The sequence below is a fragment of the Rousettus aegyptiacus genome, unplaced genomic scaffold, assembly GCF_014176215.1.
Source record: "Rousettus aegyptiacus isolate mRouAeg1 unplaced genomic scaffold, mRouAeg1.p scaffold_m13_p_14, whole genome shotgun sequence".
Classification (NCBI taxonomy): domain Eukaryota; kingdom Metazoa; phylum Chordata; class Mammalia; order Chiroptera; family Pteropodidae; genus Rousettus; species Rousettus aegyptiacus.
This window is the reverse complement of record NW_023416289.1, coordinates 53927196-53940038: the sequence shown is the minus strand read 5'-3', so window position 1 is coordinate 53940038 and position 12843 is coordinate 53927196. Positions and strand designations below refer to the sequence as shown.

Genomic DNA, 12843 nt, shown 5'->3' with positions numbered 1-12843 from the left:
TCAGGAGACCCCGATTCCAAGGGAGCCAGAGTTTGTTGTCATGGCCAGTGGCATTTTGAAGCCCCGAGTGGCATCTGGTGCTTCTCGTTGGCGGGTTGAGTGTAGGAGGCAGGGGCTCTATCTTTAAGAAGCCCTCGAGCAGTGAGATTGGCATGAGGTAAGCAGGTTGACATGCGGCAAAGGCGTCAGGTAAGCCGAGGTGCACGTTGAAAGGATGTTGACTCATCGAGAGGAGTCGAGCATAAAGCATGGAGATAGAAAGCTTGGAAAACCTCCCTGAGTCTGTGAGCAAACAGCCACATTGGCTTTCTGCTGGTCCCCATGGCCATGGGCTGGAGGTGCTAGAGGGATCCAGGGCGGACGAGAAGAGGGGAAGCATAAAACACCGAGTCCCGCCAACGAGGGCCTTGATCTTTATGTAGCAGGAACGTGGTATAAGTCAGTCCAAACGCGAAGACAGTGTTCCGTGTTCTCTCAGGCCCTGCAAAAGGGTCACGAGACAAATCTGAGCTAACGGCTTACACCATGCAGTTTTCTGTCATTCGAAGAAGCCGTCAAACCATCCCCTCCCCCTTCCACCTAGCTACTTTATGGGTAGCCTGATGATTAATGAGCTAAACCATCTTCTATAAAGCACCTCCATCCTCTATGTTAATGCAAAATGTTATTAGCATATTTATAATAATAGGTGTACATACGAGTGTATATACATCACTTAGCCTGAAGGATGAACATTTTCATTTTAAATCTGTGATAAGGAGTTGGGAAAGATAATAACCAAGAATGTCTTTGCCTTCAAAAGGAACGTTCAGGTACAAACGGAAACTTTTTCTCCATCGAGAAGGCACATTGCAAACCACTTGGCTTACTGCTGCATGAAAATGCACCTGCCCTTCTCTCCGCATGTGGTCTGGCCGAAAGAGAGATCGGCACTATTTTCCAGATTGCAAAGGATACACGACTAGTTTTATCTGTGTATCACAGTTAGAGATCTCAAGAAGTTGATCCAAGAAATGTGCATCACAAGCGAGGCTGTAATAAGCCGCGTTTGTTATAAAGGATGCTTATTGCTTTTAGGGCCCTGGAAGAGGCAAGAGTCATAATCCCTTTCCACAGCTGTTCTTACTGTCTCACCTGTGAAATACTGCACCAGAAAACTGACCGGGGAAGAAGATTCCTGTTTGAATGCATGTTTACCTTTCCCGTCGGGGTGTCATCTAGTCACGTGCCTACAGGCTGATGAGGAGTCGGAGTCTCCTTCAGCCAGGCCTTGAATGCATCTGAATTCTTTCTTTGAATTTCAGATTTTGAATGAGCATGCAGGCACTTAGCAAGGACCCATAAGAACACCTTGGGATAAGAACCCCTCAGAACATGTGTGGGGAGCAGCACTATCCAGCTAAAACCACCTCCGTGGTACTCACGGTTATCATTACATTCTGAGGGGCGATGACTTGAACTCAACCATCAGAGATCCATGACATAATCACACAACTCAATGACTACCTGTACCAGTAAAACTGGACTTTGGCTGTAGTAGCTGTGGTTTGTCATAGCTCGTACTTCTGGGATCCATTTGCCTTTTGTGGTCTTGTCAGAGCAGAGCACAGGGTCTGAAGTTTATAATCAACAGATAGCTTAGAAACCCCTGGGGTTAATGGGGTGATAATTTCGTCTTGATGAGGGACAAAAGCACAGGAAAAGAGGGCCCCTCCGCTGGTCACTTGGTCTCAATGAGAAGAGAAAAGTCTGATTAATGGATGCTCATTGGCTTGCTACTTAGCCTATTGACTGTGAATCTCTTCCTCCTAGGGAAGCTGGAGGAGGGTTAATGAGAAAGACAAGAAAGCGATACCTTTTCATTTCTCCCGAATGAGTAGAACAGAGTAGGAAAGACAGTTCGTTACTTGAAAGTGAAAAAATGCATGTATTCAGTTATAGGTTTTGCATTTCCAATAACGCATGGTCTTGTACTCTGTAGGTTTAAGACAATACTTGACTCTGTGACTTCTCTTCAAAAACCCTTCCTCTCGTTGTGGACAGAAGTACGTTCTGTAATGCACTGTAGTCATTTTTATTTTTGAACATGTCCTAAGGAGAAACTGTTTTTCTTCCAATCGATCAGTGATAAATTCAATGTGAATGATACCCCAAGGGCAGAATTAACTTTATGATACTTGGGGGTTATGCAGAGGGGTGGAAAATGTGTTCCTATGTGGAAGTCACAATTTGTAAATCTCTTGTAATGTGGATTATGTTTAATCATGACAGACATTTTCATAGCAGAGGACATGTATGTTGGATGTTTTTCAACTTGGACGTAATTTTGCAGCTTGAAAAATTGTATTCTCTTGCGATAAGAAAATTGGTATTTCATTCGTTCAATTTGATATTTTCCAGATGCTTGCCAGGAGCTTTGTTGGATAATTATCCAAATTAGAGTATTAAAATAAAGCTAAAAGAAAGAAATACAATATTATTGTAATTATGAAGCGAGCAGAAGAATTCTATTGTAGTCATCCGTATCAAGCTATCAATAACTGCAATAACTGTTTAAGTGTTAACAATACTTGTTAAAGTATTTGGATTATGTTATGGATTGCCCCTAGGAAGCCAGTAGTATTGGTTGAAAATAAGACACCAAGAGAATTTCTGATGGACATTTTAGAGGGTAAGAAAATGAGGTCTCACAGAACTTAGAACCTTATGAATTGGCATGAAATAAGAAAAGTGATCATAACTAGGATCCATATGTTGGGAGAGCTTAGGACTCAGAGGGTGGAGTAAGGTTTTTCAACAAATGTATATTCCTACAGTGGCAGATGCTATCACCGTCATCTTTAGAGATGAGATGTTGTGTGGTGTGGGGAGAGAAGGAGAGAGAAAAGGAGAGAAAGGAGAGAATTCGGTTGTGTGCACAATCTCTCCTAAAGGGCTCAGAATAAATGAAGAGTTTAAAATGTGTCAGACATTTGGAAGTGTCGATTTACATGTGGTGGATCAAAGATGCAGTGAGCAAGTCATACATGAGTGCTGTCAGGCAATCAACAGACAGAGACCTATCCTCGGACGGGCCAGAACGAAGGGCAGGCACCAGTAGGGGGTACCGACAGTGACAGGTGAACGTTAAAGAACATTCTGAAGGAGCCGAGATGTGTCGAATGGGGAAGTCATCGGCTGCAAGGATCTCAGAATTCAGGGTCTTTAGCACAGTGTAAGAACAAGTTCAGAGTCAGACAGGCCCGGATTTGAGTCTGAACTCTGTGTTTTCTTGCTGCGTAGCCTTGGGCAAGCGATTTAACTGCTCACTGCCTCAGTTTTCTCATCCATAATATTGGACATAGGAAAGAAGTTACTACACAGGTTGTGGTGAAGATTAAATGACTCGACACATGGGAAGTGTTAGCTAGGTGTCTTCCCAGCAAGCCATACCAGATGGTTGCCCTTGGAGTGTTGATTCTTTTTTTCATGATGATGTGTGATCATTTTCTCTGCTGGATTTATTGGAAGGTACCCATTCCATAATTTATAATAACATTAAGAGAAAGCAAAAAATCCAAATAAAGGACAAAAAATAAATACAGTGGCTACTGGTGGTTGTCTTAGGGTGGTTGATTATAATTATGTTTTTCTTTACTCTCATTTCCAAATCATCGGCCCTATAACTTTATTAATTTTTAATGGAAAAAGGATATTAAAATCATAATCTTTTCTTTCTGATCATCAAATCTGTGAGTAGACACCGAGAGACCAGTTATTTCTCCCGCTTCTTAAATCGAGTCCACTTAACGGAGGGAGAGTAGTATTGGCAGACTGAGACAGTTTGAGGAAGCTCATTAGAACCTGCTTCCAGCATGTTCTGTCACTTTTATTTAGTTTAAAGGTGTCATTTGTTCTCTTGTTACAAGAAGCCTTCGATTCTCTGATGGGCGTATTTAAGTGACAACTGAGAGCTAGTCACTACACAAATAAAATAGACTATCTCCTTAGGGGTGAGCTTTCTCCTGAATGAGGGGGACATAGTGCAGCAGATTAAGAGAGTAACAATAAGACACGATTTCTGAGCAAATAGCGCTTCTCACTTTATCAGCAGCTACCAGCAGGGTAGCCTGCTGAGGTCAAGTAAAGTCTTTTGTGGACGTTTTAAGGGAGTAGCCGATAAAGGAGAGGGGCAGGACGCTGCTGCGAAGAGGCACCAGCGAGGCTGCAGGAGAAGCGATATCAGCCCGATATCCTCCATGGACGGGTAGAATTATCTTTCAAGAAGACAGCCTCTCTGGGGGTCTCCATAATTGCCTTGAACTCATTCCCATTTCTTTAAAGAAACCCACCCCCGTGGCTTCTGCGGGGCTGTAATTACAGTTGGTGGTTGGTAGTTGCATTCGGGCTCCCTGCTTCCCTGCCCATTGATTCCAACAATACCCAATTAGACACGGTCTTGCTGGACCGAAGGTGGTAGCGTTCACCTGCCCACCGTGTTCAGGAGGACAATGCGAAGCCATTCTTGCAAAAGGAAATCCCACGGTTTACCTCTAGAAGTTTTCTGTACGACGGGAGCAGGGATAATGCCCCAAGAGTAGAGATGGAATGTATCTGGCAGCGGGTGGAGAGGGATAGAGTTGAATGGCCGTGTGAACAACTATCTTTTTACAGAAAACGAGCTTAAGCTGAAAGATACTAGGCACTTGAGTTGTAATAATATTAATCCCCCCAAAATGTAATGATACAATTAGTAGAGATCTCATAGAAGAAAACTTTCAAACTTTGCTTCCGCCTTCATCTGCTTCTAGGGGGCACGTGAAGGTGACACTGTTTTGGAGGACAGTGTTCACGGGTTCAGTGATGCATTTTTCTGACTTTTTTCCTCTCCTAGCTAGTTGCGCTTGATGATGTCTATGAACAAAGCTTCCTCTGAGCCTGCCTCCAACTCCTGATTCACGAAATCTAGATTTGTATTATGATTTTTTTTTCTTTTTATTTTTTTTAAGATTTGGCCTCAGACACCCAAGAGCTTTGGCCTCTTTGTAACTTGGTGACATCCAGAGCTCTCCTCAAGAAGAATCTCCACCCAGCCCCCCACACTCCACCCTGTACCCACAATGCTCCTTGCAAGGGGATCCTTTTAGACATAGTAAAATGTGCAACAAAACCTTTGATGGCAAAACAAAAGACAATTCGGCAAAGGCAGTGTTTCCCAAATTGTATCGCACAGCACTCCTGTGTCCTGAGATCTTTACAGAAAAGGAATTAATGGATACATAAATTTATGAAGCTCAGTGTGCTAGATTTCCTTCTAAGAGGTCACAAGGCATACTGGCAGATTAGAAAGTAAAAAATTCTGCAGCTGTAAAAACATTTTTATTTTCTTTAACTCACCATGTCCAAGTGCTTTTGCTCTGACTTTTCTGCCCACCCACCTCCCTGTCCTCCCCCCAGCACCTGGTAATAGTCTGTAGGATGCATTTCGGGAAATGCTGCAGGAAAGAGTATTGCTTTCGTAGTTTGGGGGGGGGGGGTCCTGAATCCTGATACTAATTGTAAGGCAGGGTCCACTCAGTCAGGATTTTAATAATAGACATTATCAGGAGCCACTTGCACCCAGAATTTTATGAAAGTCATTAAAATAATTTGCTTACGATCACAGAGACTATCATCTAAATCCAGGGCTATCTATATCTTTATTCTTTTAACTAAGGTGCTGGCATTTTGCTTACCAAGGATGACTGGCATGTCGCAGACATTCTGATGAGGACATTTCTATTCTCATCCTTTGCCGTTTCTCCTGAGATACCAGATATCTTCTTTAATCATAGCTTTAATTACACTGATTTCATATCAGCTTTCTCTTTAATACATTAATTTATTCAGCAAGATTTTAGGGGAATGTTTTGCTACTTCCTAATGTTTTTGTTTTTGCTCTTTTTAAAACAATTTTACTTAAGACTAACTTTATTTTTTCAGAAAATGTGTTTTGTACAATTTCTGCCTTCATTTGAAAAATTTTTGAATTTTTTATAGACCTGTATATGGTTAATTTTTTTGTACAGTTCCACGGATGTTTGAGGAAAAAAGGATGTTTTTATAAAACGTTTGACGTATATCTATAGAAAACCAATATTGTTCAAATACACTATCATCATTTTTGTGCAATTGATTTAAGACCGAGGTAGTGTCTTCAAAGTCTCCCACTCCGAGTACAATTTATTCCCTTTCTGCCATTTCGCATTGTATATTTCAGTCCTATGTTATTTGATTCTTAAGATTTATGAGTTTTATATATTCATTTTGAATTGTGCCCTTTATCAGAATAAGATTTTAAAATCCCATTTAATGCCCTTGTTCTCGAATATGACTTCGTCATATATTACTGTTGCCATGCCCGCTTTAATTTATGTGTGTTTATCCTGTTAGTTTCAGTATTTTTCTTTTAAAATATTTTAGTGGAGGCAAACAATCTAAAGAGATGATTTAGGCATGTTTTGAAATACTTCATTTTTTTTTTCTTTTCTGTTTAAAATTACCTCTTACATACGATGTGTAGCGGGATTAAGAAAAAAACTAATCTGAAAGATTTTGTCATTTAATGAGGTTCTTTAACCTATTTTTGCTTGTAACATTTTTTGGTATTCTGTCATTTTTATTGTTTGCTGTTTTTCATGTTTCAATGCTTTTTCCTTCCTCCCTCCCTTCCCTCTATCACTTAAGTAACATGGACCAACCCTACTTTCTTTAATTTTTATTTTTTTCTCTAAGTGTTTGTAATTCTAATAGTGCTAATCTTTTAGTTCTTTAAAAAAAAAAAACTATCCAAACCTATATTTCTCCATGAATAATAATAATTAAAATTGAGTGCTTCTTATGTGACTTTTTAATTCAGTATATGGCTAAATTGTAGTAGGCACTGAATGAGATAGGCAATAGAGATTAAGTACAGAATTTATATAACTTTTCCAGAATCTACAGCCAAAATTTGAACTCAGGCAGTTCGAATGAAAAACTTGCCCACTTTAGTCATCTTGCTCCATACTGTATGCTTTTCCATTTTCAAGAATTAAATAACATTTTCCATGCAAAATGAAAATGGTAATATTTTCTACTGTATTTTTTCACACATCTCTTTTAATTTCATTTTAGAACCAGACGATAGCATTAAAATTTGGTGCTATATTTTTTCTACCTAAAAATAATTTTTGATGTTTATGTTATGTAGTAATCATGTCTTCAGTGGTCACTTAGACTTAAACCTTATTTAACTGGACTGCCCTTTTATAATGTTCTTTAGTTTGATTTTGGAGCAGCTGATGTATGTCTTCAAGCTACCATGTTCACTAATGAAAAGGTGATATGTTTTCTGATTTCTTGCATATCTGAGCATGTATGTTGCCTTTGCTTAAGAGCAAAATTTGGCATCTAGTGTTGCAGAACGAAGTATGACACATACTCACTTTTAAAAAATAACCTTAGGCTGCAACCCCATTCTTTTCGACAAGGAGCAGTGGGATTACACAGCCCAAGGGACTCTGCAGATGTGATTAAGTTAAGCATCTTGACATGGGGTTCAGTGTAACCACAAGGGTCCTCATATGTGAAAGAATGAGATAGGACAGTGGAGTTGGGGTCATAGAGGAGGATATGACCATGGAAGCAGAGGTGGTATAAGGTGATTGCTGGCTTTGAAGGTGGAGAATGTCACTGTGAAGCAAGGAATGCAGGTGGCCACCAGAAGCTGGAAAAGGAAAGGAGATGAATTACCCTCTAGAACCTCCAGAAGGAGTGCATCCCTGACATCACCTGGAATTTTGACCCGTAAGAGTCATTTTAGACTTTTGATCTCCAGAATTATAAGACAGTAAATTTGTGTTGCCTCACTCCACTAAATTTTCAGTAATTACAGCAGCAACAGGAAACTGATGTCCTTGGCAAAGTAGAGTATGGCAAAGTCTTGACAGTGTCTCAGAGGAGGAAGAGCAGAGCTAGGATATTTATGAAGACTTTAAAGTCTTGTTTCAAGGCAGAAATTTTGATTTGGGGGCTTGGTTAGCATTGAGTAAAGATGTCCTATAATAGTTTAAGATTGATGGACACTGTAAGGCAAGGATCTTGAGGAAAGGGGTTCAAGGGTCTCGGATTACAGAGTCAGTCAGTTGATGCTTTCTATTGAAGAGTGGCTGGGATGTTCCTGGAATGAACAATACATTTGTTCATAACTTCTACTTTCCTGGACAAAAAGTTTCCTGGAATAGTAGAGTTATGTTGATGCAGATGAGGAATTACAGCCCTGTGAATGTAGGTAATACGCATTGTTAGGGTCAAATTTTCAGGAATCCCTGAGGGTAGAGAAACGGCCACAGAATCTTCTGGAGACCTTGTCTTCCTTTGGTACTCTTTCTTTTTCTTTGCAATTCAAATATTTCAATAGTGTTCCAGCAAGTTTTACTGTATTTCTATCCAAATCGTAGGATTTTTACTTAGTTGAGGAAGTTCTTCTGTTTGTTTGTTTATTTCCTGGTATATTCGTTCTCTATTGCTGCTCTGAAAAACTAACACAAACTTAGTGGGTTAAACAATAAAATTTCAAAACTCTTATACCCGTCTAGGTTAGAAGTTTGACATGGGCCACACAAATCATGGTGTTGGCGCTGCGTTTCTTCCAGAGGCTCTCGGAGGAGAATACATTCTCTTGTCTTTTGAGCTTTTAAAGACCACATATCCTGGCCTGTGATCCTCTTCCTTCATCCTCAAAGCCAGTAATGTCAGGCTGAGCCCTTCTCACATTGCCATCTCTTTGGTTCTCTGTGGCTGGACACAGTCTTCTGCTTTTAAGAACTTTGGATCAGGTTGGCCCCAACTGGGTGATGATGCAGGATACTCTCCCATCTCAAATAGTCTTTAAACGTGTCTGCCAAGCCCCTTGTGCCATGTGAGGTAACATATTTACAGGTCCCAAAGCTTCGGGCATGACTGACATGTTTGGGTGAGCCATAACCCTGCCTGCTCCTTCTGTAGTAAATCCTTTTCATATGCAAACACTTCCTCTACCTTTTGAGGGCAGTGTTCACCTCTTCAGAATATATTTTATGATTTCTCTAAATATTTACATAGAATTTATGTGGTTTTTAAAAAATTTATCCAGCAGGCTTGTTATTTGTCAGAAAGCAAGGTGGTCAGCTTCTCCTTGGCCCTGTTAATGCCTCCTTGGTGTGGTAAAAACTTAAGAGCTTCAGCTAGAAGGATGCTTTTTGTGCATGGACGTCCTTGTGCTTCAGAGGGGCCGCTTCTCTGGTTACTGAGGTTACAGAGTCACTGTGGTCAGGGTGCGTAGTACAGCTGGGAGAAAATCTCCTAACCTCTTAATGACTGCTTGGGTTAGTGAAAATATCCTCAGAGGTCTCAGCGATTGTTGAGCAAGAATCCTAGTTTCAGTGCTATCCCATTTTTGTATCTTTGTCTTAAATCAGTGTCTAAATGGGAGAAAAGAGTAGGAGAAATGAGTTGCCACGAGTTGTCTTTGCTTGGCACGCCCCCTGGGTCAGTTGTTCCCTCTTCTCCTTCATCGTGTCCACACCTGTCCCGATATTGCCCGGCTGGTTCTAAGGTGCCATGTGCGGCTGAAGCCCTCTGTCCTGTGTTTCTGAGTGCTTGGGTGCACTCTCTCTTCATGGTTACCACGGTGATGGTAAGATGCTGTGTGCGCCTACCCTCTTGCCTTCAGTGCCACTCGAAAACAGATTATGCAGATATGTGCAGGAATGATGCGTCCCATTCTGACTCATTGAACTTCTCCTAGGTAATAAGTAGGAGTAGCCCCCTTTTTAGGCACTTAACACCCAATATCAGGCAGTCCAGGTTAGCAAAAATTCTTCTGTAAGGAGTTACACGAATATAAGTTTTATTGCTGTTGTCTAGTATGGTTATTATCAAAAATAATGTACGTTTCTTTTTTTCTGTTCCAGACTCACCTCGATATCCTGGAAAAAAGCATCAACCCCAAAAAGGTTTACTTTCGGCAGGAAGCTCTCTGCCAGACGCTAGGAGGGAATTCCTGTCCGTTGGTGACCATCACAGCCATGCCCGAGTCTGACAGTGCTCACCATCTAGAGCAGTTCCGTGAGTAAAATGAGGACCCTTTTTGAACATGTGGTGGAGAGAGGGGGCCCCTACCGTCAGGGGAGCACCCTGTCCCTTTGAAATCAGAAGCTCGATAAAGGGTTGAGGACTGGTCCATCTATAGAAATACACCTCCCACCATTCTTAGTGTGACACGGAGATGAAACACTGATGGCCCTCTGTTGCTGATGGGAGAAAAGATAAGTTGCAAACTGTCAGGGAGTAGAGATGGCTTGATGGCATTGAGAGCAGTTTCCTAGTGCTGTCGCTTCCTCTCCTAGAACAGAACGAGGACTCTGAATCCCGTTTCCCAGCCTCTAACCCAGGGACTTTTCTCACCATGCTCACTGCCGTTATGCTACCCTCAGTCAGGCAAGGTTTGGAAAGGAAGGGAGTCTTGAGTTTTGGAGCCCTGGCTGAGGAGTCCCCTTGATGTCCTCCATACTATTTGGATCTGAAGGGCTGATGGTGTGCAGGGGGCCCTGGCCAAGAACTGTAAGACCAAAGCCAAACACGCACAGATGAACACACACACACAGACACGCACGCACGCACGCGCTTTTAATATTAGAGCCCCATGTACCAGTATGACTTACTTGTAACCTGCCAGCTTTTAAATTTGGCTTCTGAAATAGTTTCAGACCTTAGATAAGCAAGAGAAACCCAACAGAATGAGGAACGCTTTGCAATAAAGAAAAGTTTGGGAGATGAAAGAAAAGACTGGGGAATGAAAATCCAGCTAATTTATCCTCAGAAGATGCAGCCTTACCTGATGAAGTGCTAACTGCATTCAGGTGCCTCTTCCGTGGATATGAAATGCAATTCTCACACCCCATCGGCATCTGACAATGGATACTTAACAACCTGGCTAATCAACAACTGATTATCCCATCGGAATTAATGAGGCCCAAAAATATTTAATGAATAATAAGGGATTTTCCAAAAATTCTCTTATGTGTTTTATGTATTTAAGAGCAATTTCTGTGGCAGTCATGGAGTCCTTCACTTGCAGGCGAGCGGTGCTTAGACATTAGAGACAGAAATCCTGCCAGCGCCACTTTCATTAAATTTAAGAAAGCGGATCAACACAACACACTGAAAAAGCAGACAGGGCAGGCGCCAGAGCCCTGCCAAAGCAAATCCCACTTCGTAGGGTCAGCCCCTGCACCCGAACTCCTCTGCTGTGGTCACGGCCAGTGCTCACGACCACCAGCCTGACTCCTCCCACTGACGTCCCAACAGCAGCCGAAGATCAGTGACAACAGGAGGGCGCACACAAGGGGCACACCTGGAACCCCCCGCTCAGGTGACCAGGGAGACTACACTCGCGGGCCCCACAGGACACCTTCCACATAAGGCCAGGAGACATGGCAGCTCTCCCTCGTGCATGGAAGCAAACAGAGGGAGGGAGCCGGAATGAGGAGACGAAGAAACATGTTGCAACTGAAAGATCGGGACAGGGCTCCAGAAAAAGAACTGAACAAAATGGAGACAAGCAGTCTCCCAGACGCAGTGTTCAAAATGCTAGTTATAAGGATGCTTGATGATCTTGGTGAGAACGTCACCAAAAAGATAGGAAACATAAAAATGGAGATGGAAAACATAAAAAAGAACCAGTTAGCAATGAAGAATACAATTGAAATTAAAAATACGTGAGGAGGAATCAACAGCAGATTAGATGAAGCAGAGGATCGAATCAGTGACTTAGAAAACAAAGTAGGAGAAAACACACAACTGAAACAGCAAAAGAAAAAAAATTTTTAAATGAGGACAGTTTAAGGGACCTCTGTGACAACATCAAGCATAACGGTATTCGCATCATAGTGGTAACAGAAGCAGAAGAGAGAGCACGGAACTGAGAACCTATTTCGAGAAATACTGACAGAAAACTCCCCTAACCTGGTAAAAGAAATAGCCACGCAAGCTCTGGAGTGCATAAAGTTCCAAATAAGACAGACTCAAAGAGGCCCACATCAAGACACACGGTAATTAAAATGCCAAATGTTAAGCAGAGGGAATCATAAAAGCAGCAAGAAAAAAGCCGTTAGTTACCTACAAGGGAGCTCCCATAAGACTGTCAGCTGATTTCTCAAAAGAAACTTTGCAGGCCAAAGGAATTGGGCATGAAATATTCAAAGGAATAAAAAGCAAGGACCTAGAACCAAGATGACTCCCCCCAGCAAAGCTATCATTTAGAATCAAAGGACAGATAAAGAGCTTCCTAGACAAGAAACAGCTACAGGAGTTCACTGCCACCAAATCAGTATTACAAGAATAAAGAGACTTCTTTAAGAAGAAGAAAAAGATCAAAGATATAGATAATAAAATGACAGTAACTGCATATCTATGAACAATTACTTTAAATATAAGTGGATTAAGTGCACCAATCAAAAGACATAGGGTGGCTGAAGGAATTCGAAAACAAGACCTTTACACATGCAGCCTTCAAATTGAAAGACGCACACAGAGTGAAAGTAAAGGGATGGAAAAAGATATTTCATGAAAATGGGGGAAAAAAAGGGCTGGTGTATCAATACTTATATCAGACAAAGCGGACTTTAAAACAAAGGCTGTTACAACAGAGAAAGTAGGACCTAGGAATCCCACATCTGACTATTTATCCAAAGAAACCCAAAACACTACTTTTGAGGGACATATGTTCATTGCAGCATTATTTACAAAGCCAGGATATGGAGGCAACCCAGGCAGATGAAAGGATAAAGAAGAGGTACTTAC

At 41.6% G+C, this 12843-nt stretch overlaps 1 protein-coding gene across 1 annotated transcript in view; it reads left to right on the top strand.

Moving 5' to 3' along the window:
- The window catches only part of AGBL1 (ATP/GTP binding protein like 1), a 350762-nt gene that overhangs the window by 89663 nt on the left and 248256 nt on the right, over positions 1 to 12843 (top strand). The window contains exon 17 of the mRNA XM_016151651.2: positions 9954 to 10107. Within this exon, the coding sequence (XP_016007137.2) occupies positions 9954 to 10107 (154 nt within the window). The remainder of the gene's footprint in view (positions 1 to 9953; positions 10108 to 12843) is intronic.